Source organism: Lepidochelys kempii, chromosome 3 (assembly GCF_965140265.1).
Source record: "Lepidochelys kempii isolate rLepKem1 chromosome 3, rLepKem1.hap2, whole genome shotgun sequence".
Taxonomy (NCBI): Eukaryota; Metazoa; Chordata; order Testudines; family Cheloniidae; genus Lepidochelys; species Lepidochelys kempii.
The window spans coordinates 204,220,998-204,239,011 of record NC_133258.1 but is presented as its reverse complement, the minus strand read 5'-3'; the positions used below and the strand labels follow the sequence as shown (position 1 = coordinate 204,239,011).

The following is an 18,014-nucleotide window of genomic DNA, read 5'->3' as shown; positions in this document are numbered from 1 at the left end:
ACTCACCCCGCCCTACAGCGGGGAAACCACTGCTGGGGGGGGGGGGGGCTGCGCTCATGCTCCCGGGGAACGCTTGCCCCCCCCCCCCCAAGCTCGCTGCTGTTTTAACTCGCCAGGGAGTGGTTTGAGTCTTCGCTGCCTCCTACCCACAAGACCGTACCCCGCCTTTGGTTTCAGCCCCAGCCACGGCACCGCCCCCAAAGCCCTGGCCAGGGAAGCAAAGTTGGGAGAACTTTCCCCTAAGTCCGTTAAGAGGCTTCCCCCACCGGTTTGGAGAACCGTTGCATTTCCCCCGCCTCTTCAGGCGGCCGGGGCGCTGCCAGGCGCTCAGGTTTCCACCAGGTGAAAGGAGGCGGTGCGGGCTCTGCGAGCCCGGGCCCACCCCTCTCCCTTGCTGGAGGGCAGCTCCCTCAGCGCGCTCGGGGAGCCAGGCGGCTGAAGATCGGTGCACGCCTGCAAAGCAGACAGACACGCAGACAGACAGACAGACACCCCCCCCCCCGAAACATGCCCCGAGCGGCTCGGCTGCGCGCACATGTCGGGAAGGGCCGGTGCGTGGTTCCCGCACGAGCGCGTGTGTGTGCAAAGAGAGACACGTGCGTGCGTGTGAGGAGACGAGGGCCTGCGCACCAGGCTCCCGGGACTCAGCCGCGCGCCCCGCACGCTCGCCATGGGGGTTGCTGCTGCAAAGGCAGCGGCTGGGCGGGAGCCCACGAGCGCAGCGCCCAATAAAGCAAAGCCCATTGTGCTGGGGATTGATAAACTGAGCAAACAAGCAAAGCCCCCGGGAAAGCCAGGGTGGCCTGCTGGGGGGGGGGGGCTTCTACCTGGCTGTGGGGGATGGAGAGAGTTGGGGGGGGGGCAAGGAGAACATGGTGGATTCCCCCCCTCCCCAGACGTTAAATTCTTTTGCAAACATTCATGCCTAAGGAGGAAGGGCTGGAACAAAGCGGAGCCGCTCCAACCGGTCGGACAGGTAAGGAGGCTTGTTGACACCGTTATGTTTGCAGCACGCATGCTCCCCGCCGAGTTTCCTGGTGCATTTTCTATTCCACCTTAGGAAACTTTCCCCCCCCCTTCTTGTGGGCGCGTGCGGGCCCCGCTCCCCGCTCCGGGACCCCCTGCCGGCGCCGGGGGGGCCCCCACCCTGGAGCTGCGGCGCCCCGGCTCGGCGCTCCCAGGGGCGCGGGGCAGCAGGAGGACCCGCCATCGGGGAGCCCGGCGCCCGCCCGCACCATGCCCAGAGCCTTCCTGGTGAAGAGGCGAAGCCCGCAGCCGGCCAGCCGCAGCTGGGATGAGCTGCCGGACGAGGAGCGAGCCGACACCTACATCCCAGGTACGGGGCAGCTGAGCCGCGGGGGCCCCCCGCCAGCCTGGCCCTGCGCTCCCCTGGGGCCAGCCAAGCGCGGCTCACCGGGCGGGGCGCGTTGGGGGGCGGCTGGCCCCCGGGGGGGGAGGGATATGGGGCAGCGGCGCCAGCGGGCTAGGGAGGGAGGTTACCTGCCTGCTACGGACCCGCTCGCTGCCCAGCAGGGGGAGGGGAGACAGACTGACGCCCCCCCGTCCCCGAAGTAGCTCGAGGCGGAGCTCCCCGGGGACGGGGTGGGGGACCCCGAAGTTTTTGCGAGAGTTTGAGAAGGACGGGTGAAGAGGGTCGGTGGGGGTGGGGGTGGGTCGTCGTCGCAGCTGGGACCCAGAAAAGAACAGCTGGGGGTGGGGGGCTGGGTGTGTGTGGGGGGTTGGGGGGGTGTATGTGAAGCTGGGAGTGTGGGGGGGCTGTGGGGCTGGCCGTGTGGGGGAGGATGGGGTGGGGGTAAGGGGGTTGTGAGGCTGGGTGTATGTGGGGTGGGGGGGGCTGTGAAGCTGGGTATATGGGAGTGTGGGGGGGCTGTGGGGCTGGGTGTGTGGGGGGGTAAGGGGGCTGTAAGGCTAGGCGTATGTGGGGTGTGGGGGGGCTGTGGGAGTGGGGGGATGTGAAGCTGGGTGTATGGGAGTGTGGGGGGGCTGTGGGGCTGGGTGTGGGGGGGAGGATGGGGTGGGGGTAAGGGGGCTGGGTGTATTGGGGGGGCTGTGGGGGTGTGTACCCCCTTGATCCTATATGATGCCCCGGGGACATTCCCCCAACCGTGCTTGGTCCAGAGCTCCCCCGGAGTGACTCCCAGTCCCGCTGGCCTCTGGGCCCGATCCAAAAGCCCCGCGAAGCCGGGGGGGGGCTTTCCATTGACCTCCCTGGGATCGGGCCCTAGTGCCCGGGGCAGCGCCCCGCGGAGCCGGCTGCTGAGCGCACGGGGGGGCCGGGCTCCTGCCGCCTCGCCCTGCGCGGGTATAACGGGAAGGAGGAAGCCCCGGCCGGTCTCGGCTGCGCTGTTTGAACTTTGGGACCATTAAGTGTTTGAGTTTCCGATTGCCCTGTTCGCCGCCCCGCCCGCCCGCTGCTCAAACAGCTCGGCCCGCCGGCCTCCCGCCACCTGCCCCTGCCTGCCTGGCACCGCCCATCACCTGCCCCCTGCCTGCCTGGCGCCCCCATCACCTGCCCCCCGCCTGCCTGGCGCCCCCATCACCTGCCCCCTGCCTGCCTGGCGCCCCCATCACCTGCCCCCTGCCTGCCTGGCGCCCCCATCACCTGCCCCCTGCCTGCCTGGCACCGCCCATCACCTGCCCCCTGCCTGCCCCCTGCCTGCCTGGCACCGCCCATCACCTGCCCCCTGCCTGCCTGGCACCGCCCATCACCTGCCCCCTGCCTGCCTGGCACCGCCCATCACCTGCCCCCTGCCTGCCCCCTGCCTGCCTGGCACCGCCCATCACCTGCCCCCTGCCTGCCTGGCACCGCCCATCACCTGCCCCCTGCCTGCCTGGCACCGCCCATCACCTGCCCCCCGCCTGCCTGGCACCGCCCATCACCTGCCCCCCCGCCTGCCTGGCGCCCCCATCACCTGCCCCCCGCCTGCCTGGCGCCCCCATCACCTGCCCCCTGCCTGCCTGGCGCCCCCATCACCTGCCCCCTGCCTGCCTGGCGCCCCCATCACCTGCCCCCTGCCTGCCTGGCGCCCCCATCACCTGCCCCCTGCCTGCCTGGCGCCGCCCATCACCTGCCCCCTGCCTGCCTGGCGCCCCCATCACCTGCCCCCTGCCTGCCTGGCGCCCCCATCACCTGCCCCCTGCCTGCCTGGCGCCCCCATCACCTGCCCCCTGCCTGCCTGGCACCGCCCATCACCTGCCCCCTGCCTGCCTGGCACCGCCCATCACCTGCCCCCTGCCTGCCTGGCGCCCCCATCACCTGCCCCCTGCCTGCCTGGCACCGCCCATAACCTGCCCCCTGCCTGCCTGGCACCGCCCATCACCTGCCCCCTGCCTGCCTGGCACCGCCCATCACCTGCCCCCTGCCTGCCTGGCGCCCCCATCACCTGCCCCCTGCCTGCCTGGCACCGCCCATCACCTGTCCCCTGCCTGCCTGGCACCGCCCATCACCTGCCCCCTGCCTGCCTGGCACCGCCCATCACCTGCCCCCTGCCTGCCTGGCGCCCCCATCACCTGCCCCCTGCCTGCCTGGCGCCCCCCATCACCTGCCCCCTGCCTGCCCCCTGCCTGCCTGGCGCCCCCCATCACCTGCCCCCTGCCTGGCGCCCCCCATCACCTGCCCCCTGCCTGGCACCGCCCATCACCTGCCCCCTGCCTGCCCCCTGCCTGCCTGGCGCCCCCCATCACCTGCCCCCTGCCTGCCCCCTGCCTGCCTGGCACCGCCCATCATCTGCCCCCTGCCTGCCCCCTGCCTGCCTGGCGCCCCCCATCACCTGCCCCCTGCCTGCCTGGCGCCCCCATCACCTGCCCCCTGCCTGCCTGGCGCCCCCCATCACCTGCCCCCGCCTGCCCCCCGCCTGCCTGGCACCCCCCATCACCTGCCCCCGCCTGCCCCCTGCCTGCCTGGCGCCCCCATCACCTGGCACCGCCCATCACCAGCCCCCATCACCTGCCCCCTGCCTACCTGGCACCCCACCATCCTTTCCCTGCCTGCCTTCCCCTGCATAGCACCTGCCTACCTGGCATCACCCCCACCACCTGTGCCCTGCTAGCCTGGCACCCCTTGCCATCTGTGCCCTGCCTGCCCACCCCTGGACAGCACCCTGCTTGCTCGTCAGCCCGGCATCCCCCCTCCACTTGTGCCCTCTCTGCCCCCTGCCTGCCTGGCACCCCACCACCACCTCTGCCCTGCCTGCCCACTGGCATGGCACACACCACCTGTACCCTACCTGCCTCCTCCTGGACCGAGCCCTGCTTGCCAGCCTGGCACCACCATCCCCCGCCATATGCACCCTGCCTGCCCGCCTGCCCCTGGACAGTGCTCTGCCTGCCAGCCTGGCACCTCTTCCCCCACCACCTGTGCCCTGCCAGCTTGTCCCTGGATGGTACCCTGCCTGCCCAGCAGCCTGGCACCTCTCCCTCCACCTGCGCCCTGCCTGCCAGCCTGGCATGCCTCCCTCTGCCTGCCTGTTCGCCCCTGGGCAGCATCCTGCCTGCCAGCCTGGCACCCCCTGCCACCTGCACTCTGCCTGCCCCTGGACAGCACACTGCCTTCCTGCCCCTTGCCAACCTGTCCACCTGCCTCTGGATAGTGCCCTATCTTCCTGCCCCTTGCCAGCCTGGCACCCCACCACCACCTGCGCCCTCTGGCAGCGCTCTGCCCACCTGCCCCCTGCCTGCGCCTGGACAGCACAGTGCCTTCCTGCCCCTTGCCAGCCTGGCACTGCACCAGCACCTGCGCCCTCCGGCAGCACCCTGCCCGTCTGCCCCCTGCCTGCCTTGGACAGCACAGTGCCTTCCTGCCCCTTGCCAGCCTGGCACCCCACCAGCACCTGCGCCCTCTGGCAGCGCCCTGCCCCCTGCCTGCCCCCGCCTGCCCCTGGACAGCACAGTGCCTTCCTGCCCCTTGCCAGCCTGGCACCCCACCACCACCTGCGCCCTCTGGCAGCGCTCTGCCCACCTGCCCCCTGCCTGCGCCTGGACAGCACAGTGCCTTCCTGCCCCTTGCCAGCCTGGCACTGCACCAGCACCTGCGCCCTCCGGCAGCACCCTGCCCGTCTGCCCCCTGCCTGCCTTGGACAGCACAGTGCCTTCCTGCCCCTTGCCAGCCTGGCACCCCACCAGCACCCTGCCCCCTGCCTGCCCCCGCCTGCCCCTGGACAGCACAGTGCCTTCCTGCCCCTTGCCAGCCTGGCACCCCACCACCACCTGCGCCCTCTGGCAGCGCCCTGCCCCCTGCCTGCCCCCGCCTGCCCCTGGACAGCACAGTGCCTTCCTGCCCCTTTCCAGCCTGGCACCCCACCAGCACCTGCGCCTTCTGGCAGCGCCCTGCCCATCTTCCCCTGCCTGCGCCTGGACAGCACAGTGCCTTCCTGCCCCTTTCCAGCCTGGCACCCCACCAGCACCTGCACCCTCCAACAGCGCCCTGCCCATCTTCCCCTGCCTGCGCCTGGACAGCACAGTGCCTTCCTGCCCCTTTCCAGCCTGGCACCCCACCAGCACCTGCGCCCTCCAACAGCGCCCTGCCCATCTTCCCCCTGCCTGCCCCTGGACAGCACAGTGCCTTCCTGCCCCTTTCCAGCCTGGCACCCCACCAGCACCTGCGCCCTCCAACAGCGCCCTGCCCATCTTCCCCTGCCTGCGCCTGGACAGCACAGTGCCTTCCTGCCCCTTTCCAGCCTGGCACCCCACCAGCACCTGCGCCTTCTGGCAGCGCCCTGCCCATCTTCCCCCTGCCTGCCCCTGGACAGCACAGTGCCTTCCTGCCCCTTGCCAGCCTGGCACCCCACCACCACCTGCGCCCTCCAACAGCGCCCTGCCCATCTTCTCCTGCCTGCCTGCTCCCTGCCAGCCTGCGCCCTCTGGCACCGCCCTGCCTGCCTGCTCCCGTCCAGTCTGTCCCTGGGTGGCGCCCTCCCACTCTGCTCCCCCGACCCTCTTCTGGGATGGGCCAGAGCCCAGCCTGCCATCTGCTGCTGCTGCCCCTCCCCTGGCTGCTGCTACTCCTCTTGCAGGAGCTCTGAACCTGGGCCCCCCTTTTCCCTGCTGCCAGCGTCCCTCCCTGTCCCAGTAACCCCCCTCTCTGCCTCGCCCAGGGGGGATAAGCTGCGTGCTGCTGAACTACCGCCTCGGAGACAGCTGCAGCCTGGAGAGCAATGGCAGCAGTGCCGCCAGCACGAGGGAGGCTGAGCGGAGTGATCCCCCGACTCCTCAGCCGGCAGCCGAGACCGGGAACGCGGGGGGGACCCTGCTGGACTTGGCCATGAAGCGCCCAGTGGTCAGATCGAAAATCAAGGTACAGCCCTAGCCTCCCATAATATGCCCCTCGGGGGCACAACCAGCCTGGTGAAAGACCCCTCTCAACTGGGGAACAGAGGCCCAGATCCCCCAAGGTATTTAGGCACCTGACTCCCACTGGAGTTAGGCACCTAAATACCTTGGAGGATCTGGGCCACACCACCCGCCACAGTGATCAGCTGCCACACTGGGGCCTACTCGTCGGCATAGTTTGACTTCTGTATTTGTGGGGGGGTAACTCCAGTCAGGCCAATGGGGCTGCGTGTGGGGGAGCAATGCAGTTTGGAGGGGGACAAAGCCCCTCTGCCCCCTCCCAAAACTATGCCCAAGGGCCTACTGTAAAAATGTCCTTTCAGTTAAATAAATACAAAGCTATGGAAATACCCACCCTCAAAAACCGTGGATGAGATTCGCAAGGCAGACTAAGGGATTTAGACACTCATTGTGTGTTGAAATTCATGAATTGTCTATTAACTAACTACTTGGAAAAATTCACTCTCCGTGTGTGTTTCTTGCGTGTAACACACGGACATATCTGGAGCCTGACTGAGGCTGATTGTAATGGAGATTTCAGCAGAAATGGGAAGACAGAAAAAGGGCAGTTGACCGAGTGTTCTTCTCCGGTGTAAAAGAAAAAGTCGCCCGATCAGAGCGAATGAGTTCAGCCTCACTATGGAGCCTTCCTTCAAAATTTTGCAACTGGTGTATTATCTTTTCCATGAGCCAGTTTCTGCTAGCATTGCGTTGCTATTGATGATGATAAGGATCGGGCAAAATAGCCAGGGCTTCAGGAAAACCTAATTCTCTGCCTCTTCATTATTATATATTATTTGTATTATGGTTAAATACAAAATAGCTTTGCGTTGCCTTAGGCCCTGATTGTGCCATGATCTCTGTGTAGGTAAAGCCTTGTGTTTGTACAGAGCTGATTGCAGGATCTAGGCCACATATGACCAGGAAGAATAGAATCCGCAGGGAATTTGGGGTTATTTTTTGCTCAAACTAGAATTTCTACGAGGATTTATTTTGCTCACTAGTTTACTGATGACCCGTATGTTTTAATTCCCAATATTGTTAAAGCCACAGAGAACATCACAGAGAAATATGTATCCTCTTATTAACCTTTCTGCAGAACACTCCCAAGCTTTCTAGAAACACCACTAAATGCACTGCAGATTCTCAGGAGTCTGCTAAACTCCCTTTCTGCTCTGACTGCTAAACTCATCTTTCACCCTGTGTTTTAGGGTATGTTTAGGATAAGAGACCCAGGGCACAGAGTGGCTGGTATGGATCAGCTGACTTGGGCTTATGGGGCTTGACAATTCCAGTATAGACATTCCAGCTTGGGCTGGAGCCTGGGCTCTGGGATACTCCTCCCACATGGGGTCTTAGGTTCCAGCCCCATCCTGAATGTCTCCACTGCAATTTTATAACCCTGCCTCCCAAGACCCATGAGCCTGAGTCAGCTGACCCAGGCCAGCTACTGATCTTTTATTGCAATGTAGATATATCCTTAATGGCCAGAAGCAAGCACTGTGGCTATCAAATTAATGTTCAACTATTAACATAATCAAAACATTGAGCCTCCCCCATAAAGGATGTTCTTCCAAATAGCTGAATCACCAGCATCGGGTCCAGCCACTTCAGATAATCACATTAGCTCGACCTTTCTTGTGTTGGAATCAAGAATGAAAAAATTAACTCATAATAACACTTTCAAGTTAATTAACAGGTCAGTGAGATAAACTGGGGAAGACTATTGTTTCAGTCTCTGTAGAGTCAACACAATGGCATGCTGGTTTACTTTGTAAGGATTATCTTCACAAGCAAAACCTCTAGAAACTTTTTTGGTAAACAAATCTTCTGTTCCATCAAACACTGCAAAAGGAAGTCCTTAGAGATACACTGAAATCTTGTTTACACGAGAAAGCTGCATTGATTTCACTAAAGGTGTGATTCTAAACCGATTTAAGCCTTGTCTATATGGGGAAGTTTTTTCGGTGTAAATTAAGGTGTTAATTCAAATAGATTTTATTATACCCTCATAATCCTCTGTGTAGATGCTCTTATTCCGGTATATGGGTGGCTTTTTTGTTTGTTTGTTTTAGTATGTTGCTTGGAAGGGATTTAAGCTAAACTGAAAATAACCCATAGCAGAGTGGCTACGTGTGTCTATCTAGGGCAGTGGCTCTCAACCTTTCCAGACTGCTGTACCCCTTTCAGCAATCTGATTTGTCTTGTGTACTTCCAGGTTTCACTTCACTTGCTTACAAAATCAGACATAAAAATTCAAAAGTGTCCCAGCACACTATTACTGCAAAATGGCTTCCTTTCTCATTTTTACCATATAACTGTAAAATAAATCAATTGGAATACAAATATTGTACTTACATTTCAGTGTATAGTATATAGAGCAGTATAAACAAGTCATTGTGTGAAAGTTTAGTTTGTACTGACTTTGCTAGTGCTTTTTACGCAGCCTGTTGTAAAACTAGGCAAATATCTCGATGAGTTGGTGTACCCCCTGGAAGGCCTCTGTGTACCCCCAGGGTACGTGTACTCCTGGTTGAGAACCACTGATCGAGGGGGTTCTACCTCTCTAACTGTTAACACTTTCCTGTGATGACGAGGCCTTAGTTAAATGGCATAATTCTATCCTGGAGACAAGGACCAAGGTCCTGATCCAGCAAAATACCTAAGTATGAGGAGTCCTCTTGAAGCCAGTGGGTTACTCATAGGCTTACAGTAAAGCATGTGCTGAAGTGCTTGGCTGGATTAGGGCATAAATCTTTGGAATGTTTTCATTTTTTCTCATCACTGCATGTTTCTATTGTCCCGGTTTATGACTCATGGAACAGGTTCCCTTTTGTCCCATGGAAAAACCTGCAGGGACTCTGAGATTGCTCCTTGTCTGTTGAATTGGGCTACGGACTTTGCCCCGTAAGCTGCGGAACTCCTGAGATCTGTGTGGACCTCGGGAGAACCGCTGAAGTCTGTGGTCTGTGCCTCCGGTTGTATAACGCCTGGACAATTCCTTGTGACGGTGGAGGGAGTCTTCCTCATTTCTCAATGTCCAACCCAATATCGTGCTAGCTGTATCTCTTCCAACACAAAAAACCCACAGTAACATGGCAATAAGGAACCTGGTATCCATGCCTCATTAACTGACATACTACGAATTCAAGAAATCCCAAATAAGGATGTTTCACATGTTGTAGAAATCCCGTTCTCTTCCGTACACTATCATTCAGTCAGTCCTCTCTCGTATAAGTTTGAACAAGAGTTTGAAATTCACGTAGCACCCTTAACTCTGACCCCCACACACATGAGCTTACCTTTTCAGCTCCTTTTATTAAATATATCCAGAGGCTCGCCAAATGTTTGAGGCCTTTTCTGCAGAACTCTCCACTCCGAGCAGTTAAATCCTTATATATGTCAAATCCTGAGCTGGTGTAAATTGATGTCGCTCCACTGATTTAAATGGAGAGAAGCCAATTGACACTAGCTGAAGATCTTGCCCAAGTCCAAATGGAATAATCTACACCCAAATCTATGTCATTAAAATGCAATTCCACTAACTGTAATAATCCACAGACTCAAATCACTACAACTCCTTTAGTGGGACTGTAATGTTTTTAGCGTTCTTTTTAAAAATGATGCTTTCAAAACAAACCCTCGGGCACAATATATGTTAGTAAGTGTGGTCTAAAGGGCAGAATTAGGTGCACCCATCAATGGAAGCTGGAAACACCTGGCCGTTCTTTGTGCCTTTGAGAATCAGGCCCTGGATACAGCTGGGCAGATAATTCAGTGTATTGTGAAATGGCACTCTGTTTTCAGACCCCGGTTGTTTCACTGATTATGGGGGCATGGGGAGGGGACATGTAGCGCAGGGACATTACGTTGTGTTTCTATCGGATGCGATGGACCTCTGGCCCTAATGGTTTTGGAGACGAAAGCCCTGGTAATGCAGGGAGGTCAGTGTGAGGAATGAGGGTGCAAGGGATCAGCCTCACACAGCTCACTGCAAGCGGGAAGCTAAGGCCTCAGACAATAAAAGCCGATTTCCTGTTTGCGATACTATTCAGTTTCTCCTGTGTTGTTACTGTTAGGTTTTTTTCACTGTGCAGGGGGAGAATCCCCCTGTTCTTTGCTCTTGCCTGTTGACCCAGAATCGGATCGAACCATGTTTTATTTCCATCCGTTAGTTCACGACGGGCACCTGCGACGATGCGGCGCTGCACAATTGTGAGCTGTGTGGCAAAGGCTTTCGCTTGCAGAGGATGCTCAACCGGCACGTGAAGTGTCACAGCCAAGTAAAGAGACATCTGTGCACCTTCTGTGGCAAAGGGTTCAATGACACCTTTGATCTGAAGAGACACGTGAGGACCCATACAGGTGAGAGCAGCTGGGAGAAGGTTCTGCAGCCCGTCTGCGCGGTGTTCTTTTTCTAAAACTAAAGTGCTCTGCCCCCTACAGGCAACAGAAAGCAGTGGTTTGGTGAATAGTCAAAGGGTGCAATTCCATAGAATAGGATTTTATGTTCAGTACAATCTCAGATAACTACGGTTTGGTTTGGTTACATCCTACTCTGCCTCCCCTCCAGACTGGCTGGTTTGAGGGAAGCCAGACAGCAAATCTGACTTCTCCTAGTCCTGAGCACAGGTGCCCCACAGAGCCAGCTGTGGCAGAATCACGCTGCTTTGGGCTTCACAGAAATTGCACCCATTAAAGGAAGGGCTTGTGCTGCTCTGTGTGGAGACATTTAAAGTACAAAAGGCTGTGTGGATGTTGTTGTTCCAGTTTAGCTTCACTCAGTTAGGAGCCGGATTAATCTAAACCAAAATAAGCCGCTTTCAAACTGGAATAAGAGTGTTCACACAAGGGTTTGCACCAATTTAAGTAAACCTGTGCAAGTGTGTACGCAGAGGGAGCCTAAATTGGTATAATCCCTTATGTGGACACTCTTGTAAGAATGGCAGATAACTGAATTAAGCCAAATAAGTATGGATTGATTGATTTTTTAATAGTGTCCACTAGAAGGTTGCCCTGGTTTAACTATATCAATCTAGTTACACCAGTGCAATTTCTGAGGGACTCCTAGACTCCAACCTCACCACTGCAGACATTCTTGGGCAAGCTGGCTATCCTATAAAATAAGGGTCTCTAAACCAGCAGGTGTTTAGCTTGTGCTGCAGGATTTGGACATCCAGTGACTACTGGGCAAGCTCTCTGATTTCTCTCAGTTTCAATACTAACCAGGACCTTAGGGATGCTACGGTGCAACCTTGATTATCCTTTTTGTTTATGGTATCCCCAAGCACAGAGTCATTAGCCAGGTACCCCACTGCACATCCAGGTGCAATAACTGTATAGGCAAACACGGCATTTATGGCTTAGCAGTCGCTCCCACACAGCCACTGACATCTAATTTACTGAGAAAACGTTGGCCAAGATACGTGTCTTTCTATTTGAAAAGCATTGTGGGATCTTCAGTTTGTGCATGGAAACCTGTCGGAGACAAACAGCAAGGAACAACATTTTGAGACACACCGTTGGGTTCAATTTGGCCCAGAGTTTAGATTTTGTAAAGATTTTATTAAGGACAAAAAAAAAAGCTAAGACCAGCAGACACATTTCCATATGTAGTATAGTGTGACTTTTCCATTCCCTGCAGTGTTTGCATCCAAAACTTTGCAGCTCTCTGATAGTGCATGAGAATATGAAAGTGAAACTGATACATCACTTTCCATTGCCTGAGATGAATTCAGTGTAAAAAGTAACCAACATAAATTCTTTCAGTTTAATCAGAGGTAAATTTTGTTTGTTCTAGGTACGATTTGAAACTTGACTGTTTTCCCTGAATTCCAACTAGATTTGATGGGAATTGTGAAGAATTCCCACCCCGGAGCGCTGTAGCTATGCTGGTCTGACCTCCAGTGTAAAGGCAGCTAGGTTGACAAAAGAATCTGTTGACCTAGCTACCGTCGCTTGGGGAGATGGATTATCTACTGCAGTGGAAAAAACCCTTGTGTCACTGTAGGAAGAATCTACACTATGACGCTACAGTGGCATAGCTTTGGCACCATAGCTGTACTGGTGGAGCACCTGTAGTGTAGACGTGACCTGACTACTAGTGTGATTGGGGCAAACATTTCAACACTATTAGGAAAATATGTGATTGAGAATCTCCCTCCTCCAGCCTCAGATTAGCTGGATGTTTCTGCTAAAATGATCCAGTAGTTGAGTCGTCAACAAGGGGGGTGTCCATTAGTTACCATCCATTTATATGAATGGGGGAATTTTACTCCTCTTTTTCTTTTATTTCTGTCTGCCTGCAGCAGTATCGCCCTGAGCTTACAAACTGTTTTGCACATGTGTATAAATTAGGGTTGTCAAGTGATTAAAAAAATTAATTGCGATTAATTGCACTGTTAAACAATAATAGAATACCATTTATTTAAATATTGTTGGATGTTTTCTACATTTTCAAATATACTGATTTCAGTTACAACACAGAATACAAAGTGTACAGTGCTCACTTAATATTTATTTTTGATTACAAGTATCTGCACTGTAAAAAAACAAAATAAATAGTATTTTTCAATTCACCTAATACGAGTACTATAGTGCAGTTTCTTTATCATGAAAGTTTAACTTACAAATGTAGAATTATGTACAAAAAAACTTGCATTCAAAAATAAAATAAGGTAAAATTTTAGAGCCTGCAAGTCCACTCAGTCCTACTTCTTGTTCAGCCAATTGCTCAGACAAACAAGTTTGTTTACATTTGCAGGAGATAATGCTGCCCACTTCTTGTTTACAATGTCTCCTGAAAGTGATAACAGGCGTTCTCATGGCATTGTTGTAGCTGGCATCGCAAGATATTTACGTGCCAGATGCGCTAAAGATTCACATGTCCCTTCATGCTTCAACCACCATTCCAGAGGATATGTGTCCATGCTGGTGACGGGTTCTGCTCGATAACAGTCCAAAGCAGTGCGGACCGACTTCATTTTCATTATCTGAGTTAGATGCCACCAGCAGAAGGTTGATTTTCTTTTTGGTGGTTCAGGTTCTGTAGTTTCTGCTTCTGAGTGTTGCTCTTCTAAGACTTCTGAAAGCAAGCTCCACGCCTCGTCCCTCTCAGGTTTTGGAAGGCACTTCAGATTCTTAAATCTTGGGTCCAGTGCTGTTACTATTTTTAGAAATCTCACATTGGTACCTTCTTTGCATTTTGTCAAATCTGCAGTGAAAGTGTTCTTAAAATGAACAACATATGCTCAGTCATCATCCAAGACTGCTATAACATGAAATATATGGCAGAATGCGGGTAAAACAGAGCAGGGGACATACAATTCTCCCCCAAGGAGTTCAGTCACAAATTTAATTAACACTTATTTTTTTAATGAGTGTCATCATCATGGAAGCATGTCCTCTGGAATGGTGGCCAAAGCATGAAGGGGCATATGAATGTTTAGCATATCTGGCACGTAAATACCTTGCAATGCTGACTACAAAAGTGCCATGCAAACACCTGTTCTCACTTGCTGGTGACATTGTAAATAAGAAGCGGGCAGCATTATCTCCTGTAAATGTAAACAAACTTGTGTGTCTTAGCGATTGGCTGACCAAGAAGTAGGACTGAGTGGACTTGTTGGCTCTAAAGTTTTACATTGTTCTGTTTTTGAGTGAAGTCATGTAGCAAAAAAAAAAAATCTACATTTGCAAATTGCACTTTCATGATAAAGAGATTGCACTGCAGTGCTTGTATGAGGTGAATTGAAAAATACTATTTCTTTTGTTTATCATTTTTACAGTGCAAATATTTGTAAGCAAAAATAATATACACTTTGATTACAACATAGAATACAATATATATGAAAATGCAGAAAAACATCCAAAATATTTAATAAATTTCAACTGGTATTCTATTATTTAACAGTGCAATTAAAACTGTAATTCATTGCAGTTAATTTTTTTAGTTCCCATTAATTTTTTTGAGTTAATCACGTGAGTTAACTGCGATTAATTGACAGCCGTAATATAAATAGTAGAAGGATCGCAATGTCTAAACACAAAATTGCACCAGTTTATCTAAGGTTGGAAATTGAGCAAAATATCTCAAAACTTGTGAGCCAGGGTCCCGAAAAACATGAGATTGTCTTAAAAATCAAGATTTTTTTTGTTTTTTTTAAGTTAGTGTTTTTTAGTTGCCCTCTGGGTTTTGAGTCTTCAGGGGAAACCTTTTACAGCTTTTTCTCAGCATCCACAAAACCTGGAAACATAGGGTGAAACCCTGGCCCCATCAAAGTCAATATCATGAGAGTTGGGAACACTGTCTAATTTAAGACAATGATTCAAGAAAGCCTCCCTGTTCAGCTTAAATATGTGCCTAAATCTCACTGAAACGCTTTTGTGCTTTCCTGAAACAGGGTGTTAGGTGCCTAATATGAATTTAAGGCGCCTTGCCTGAGGCACCCACTTCAGAAAATCTTTGCCTAAGAAAGTGTAAATATTTATTTAGAATGTAAATGGTTTGGGGCAGGGACTATCTACTAATCAGTGTTTGCAGCCTAGCGCAATAGGGTGTTTTTTCTTGGTTTGTCCCAAAGTGTTACTGCAATAAATCTGATTCATAATAATTAATAATAAACAACATCGTCTGGCCTTGTAGGAATTCGTCCTTACAAATGTGAGATCTGCAACAAGGCATTTACCCAGCGATGTTCTCTGGAATCCCACCTTAAAAAGATCCACGGGGTGCATCAGCAATATGCGTACAAACAGCGGCGCGATAAACTTTACGTCTGCGAAGATTGCGGCTACACGGGCCCAACGCAAGAGGACTTGTATCTGCATGTCACTAACGCTCACCCCGGGAGTGCTTTCCTCAAGAAAACTTCTAAAAAGCTGGCAGCAGTCTTACAGAATAAACTGACCTCTGTCCTGCAGAGGAACCCTGAAGATGATGAGGAAGATGAGTAACACAGTGGATTACAGTGGTCACATGCAATGAAGTTTACATGTCGGATATTTTTTCAAACCGCTTTGAAAGGGATCTGTGTAATAGCAGGCATCTTGTCCTTTTGGTGATGACAGGCTGTGGATGATACAGCCTCGACGTGAAATAAATGTTCTCAGCTTAATGCAAATACAAGGCTTTTTAAACATGAGAATAAAAGGGAAAATTTTGGAGCCAGCATTGCCTGTGGATAGAGCCCTGCACTGGTACTCGGGAGACTCCACATCAGTTCCCAGCTCTGCCACTGGCCTGCTTTGTAACCTTGGGCAAGTCACTTAACCTTTCTGTGACTCAGTTTTCCCAACTGTATAATGGGGATAATGACCCTGATCAGCTTTGTAAGGTGCTTTGAGATCTGTGAGTAAAAAGTGCTAGATAAGAGCTAGGTATCATTAATATTATTCCCAGAGAATCTACAGTAAAATGAAGTTAAGGATGAGAGTATGTATCATAAGGTAAGAAATGCACAGCCAATACACCCAAACAACCTTAACTCTGCCCTGTAGGATTTGTAATCCCAGGTTAGAAAAAAATGAATTTTAAACACATTAGATTTTCTTTCATATCATTCCCTTCCTTTCCCCCCCCCGCCCCCGCTCACCCCCCAACTTTTTGGGTGCCTTGACTGTGCATTTCTTACCCTAACATGTTTGGATTTCTTTTGAGTGTAACCTTAACTCTGAATTGCCTGATTTTGTAATGCTTTGTTTTGAGATCACTATCACATCCCTGTAGCAGTTGTTTAATCCTTTAATTACTGAGACATCTTTTCAACCTTAACTCCATCTTAATATATATTTTTTGTCTGGGAATTTCCCTAGTTCTAAACAATATTCATAGATAAACACTAAATAAGAAACCCAAAGAGAATGCTACCAGATATTTCTAAGGATTTGAACATACACGGCACCAACCTTCAATTATTTTAAAAAAATTAAACTTCCAAGGGTGGATTCGCTGGGATACCAAAGGAATGCAAAGCAGCCAGAAGACATTAGCCATTTCACCAGAGTAGCACAAATCAACCAAAGCTTACTGGTGAATCTGGCCCTTGGTTTGCCATTGACTTATTGGTTTAGAAAGTTGTGTTAGTGAGACCAGCACTTTGCTGTGTGGCGGGAGCAGAGAGAGAAAAACCCGCAGGCCCGGAGTCCCAATGTCTCTGCTTCCCCTTTGCTCCCCCTCTGGTTCCTTTTGGCGGTGCTGGCTCAGTGCTCAACGAAGCCAAGCAGCGGTGCCATCGGGGAGCTTTACAAACACTGATGCCCAAACGAGAGTGCAGCCGCCCAATGGAACCTTTGAAGAGCAGTGTCAGCTGGGCCAAGCTATCCATCAGTGAGAACTCCTGGCACGTGTCCAGTCTGCCTTGGTATCACTGGGTCATTACAGCCAATAGGACCACGGCTTGCAAATTAGCTGGCTAGGAAGGGTGGCGCTTGGTGCTGTACTCTGCTAAGATCACTCAGGACAGAGAAAAGACTCATGCCAACACTAATTTCTTAAAGGACCCAGTTTGAGTATATAAACCAATGAATGAATTTACTTGTAAATTAGCCGAAAACTCATTCTGTACTCAAAGAGTGAGTGCTGGATGTTTGGGGAAAGGACACACTTGTTTTGTATACAGAACAGAGGTTGCATCCCTGCTGTTATGCAAAATGGAACTCCGTCTGAACTACGGAACTGAACGCATCAGCACCTCCATGGTTAATATATGACAATGATGTCAGATTCTGGTTGTGTCTGTAAAAAATTAAATTTTCTTTGATTGCTTCAGTCCTTGTACAGACATCTGCACGGGCTTTGGAGGGGGGAAAAAAAGCTTTTGGGTGTTCTTAAGCATTTCTTAATGAAGCAACTATTTTATGCAACAAGACCGGGGATGCTTGGGGCCTGGAAAGCATTTTAATAAAGTGAAGCTTTGATGTAAAGAATAAGAAACTTACTGTCCTATGTAACAGGAAAGCTTGCGAGGGATATTTTCATAAACAGAATTCCATATATAAAGTGTCGAGATGAATGACAGAATATTCACTTAGTGACATTTTGGCTACAGGTTATATTTTGACTCTTAGTTGTTCCCTGGTCATGACTGTTTTATGCTTCAGAGATGAAAGCCGGCTTGAATTCTTAGCTAGGGCTAGGACCTGCACGAAACAGCATCCAAAATAAAGACAATTATTTTTGAATAAGATTTGCCTCTTTGCAAGCACACTGATTCGCGAGATCGGATAGCGTAAGATTGTAAAGTTTAGGTATGATCAGATGGGTTAGCAAAATAAAGGTGGATAATTGTATTTAATTGTTTTTTTTTAATTGTAGAAATTTTAGGTCAAAATATACTTGACATACCTGTAGTCCAGGAAATAATGTAATTTATTTGGTGGCAAATAAACAGTTCTCTATGGCAAGGGCTAGCACCATTCTTCCCTGACAACTTTATTAAACCAAAAAAACAAAACAACTAAGGACATTTCCTGACAAACTTACTTCTTCAACCTTAACTCTGTCCTAAGTAGCAGGAATGTAAAAGAAAAAAGGCCCAAAGAGAACCGTGTCGCTTGAAATGACAAACTTTAGAAAGCCAGGGAATGCTAAAGTGGCGTTACCTGTAAAAGTCCTTCCAGTGCATGGTTTCCTCTCACCATACTGCAGTCAATCCCCCCCAACAGCT

At 52.0% G+C, this 18,014-nt stretch overlaps 1 protein-coding gene across 1 annotated transcript; it reads left to right on the top strand.

The window, feature by feature from the left end:
* The first annotated feature begins 1,120 nt into the window (after nt 1–1,120).
* Nucleotides 1,121–17,641, top strand: OVOL2 (ovo like zinc finger 2). Its single transcript, XM_073335322.1, has 4 exons — nt 1,121–1,336; nt 6,114–6,313; nt 10,524–10,713; nt 14,993–17,641. The coding sequence occupies exons 1-4, from the start codon at nt 1,237–1,239 to the stop codon at nt 15,301–15,303; spliced, it is 801 nt and encodes a 266-aa protein (XP_073191423.1). The 5' UTR covers nt 1,121–1,236; the 3' UTR covers nt 15,304–17,641.
* Nucleotides 17,642–18,014: the final 373 nt, after the last annotated feature.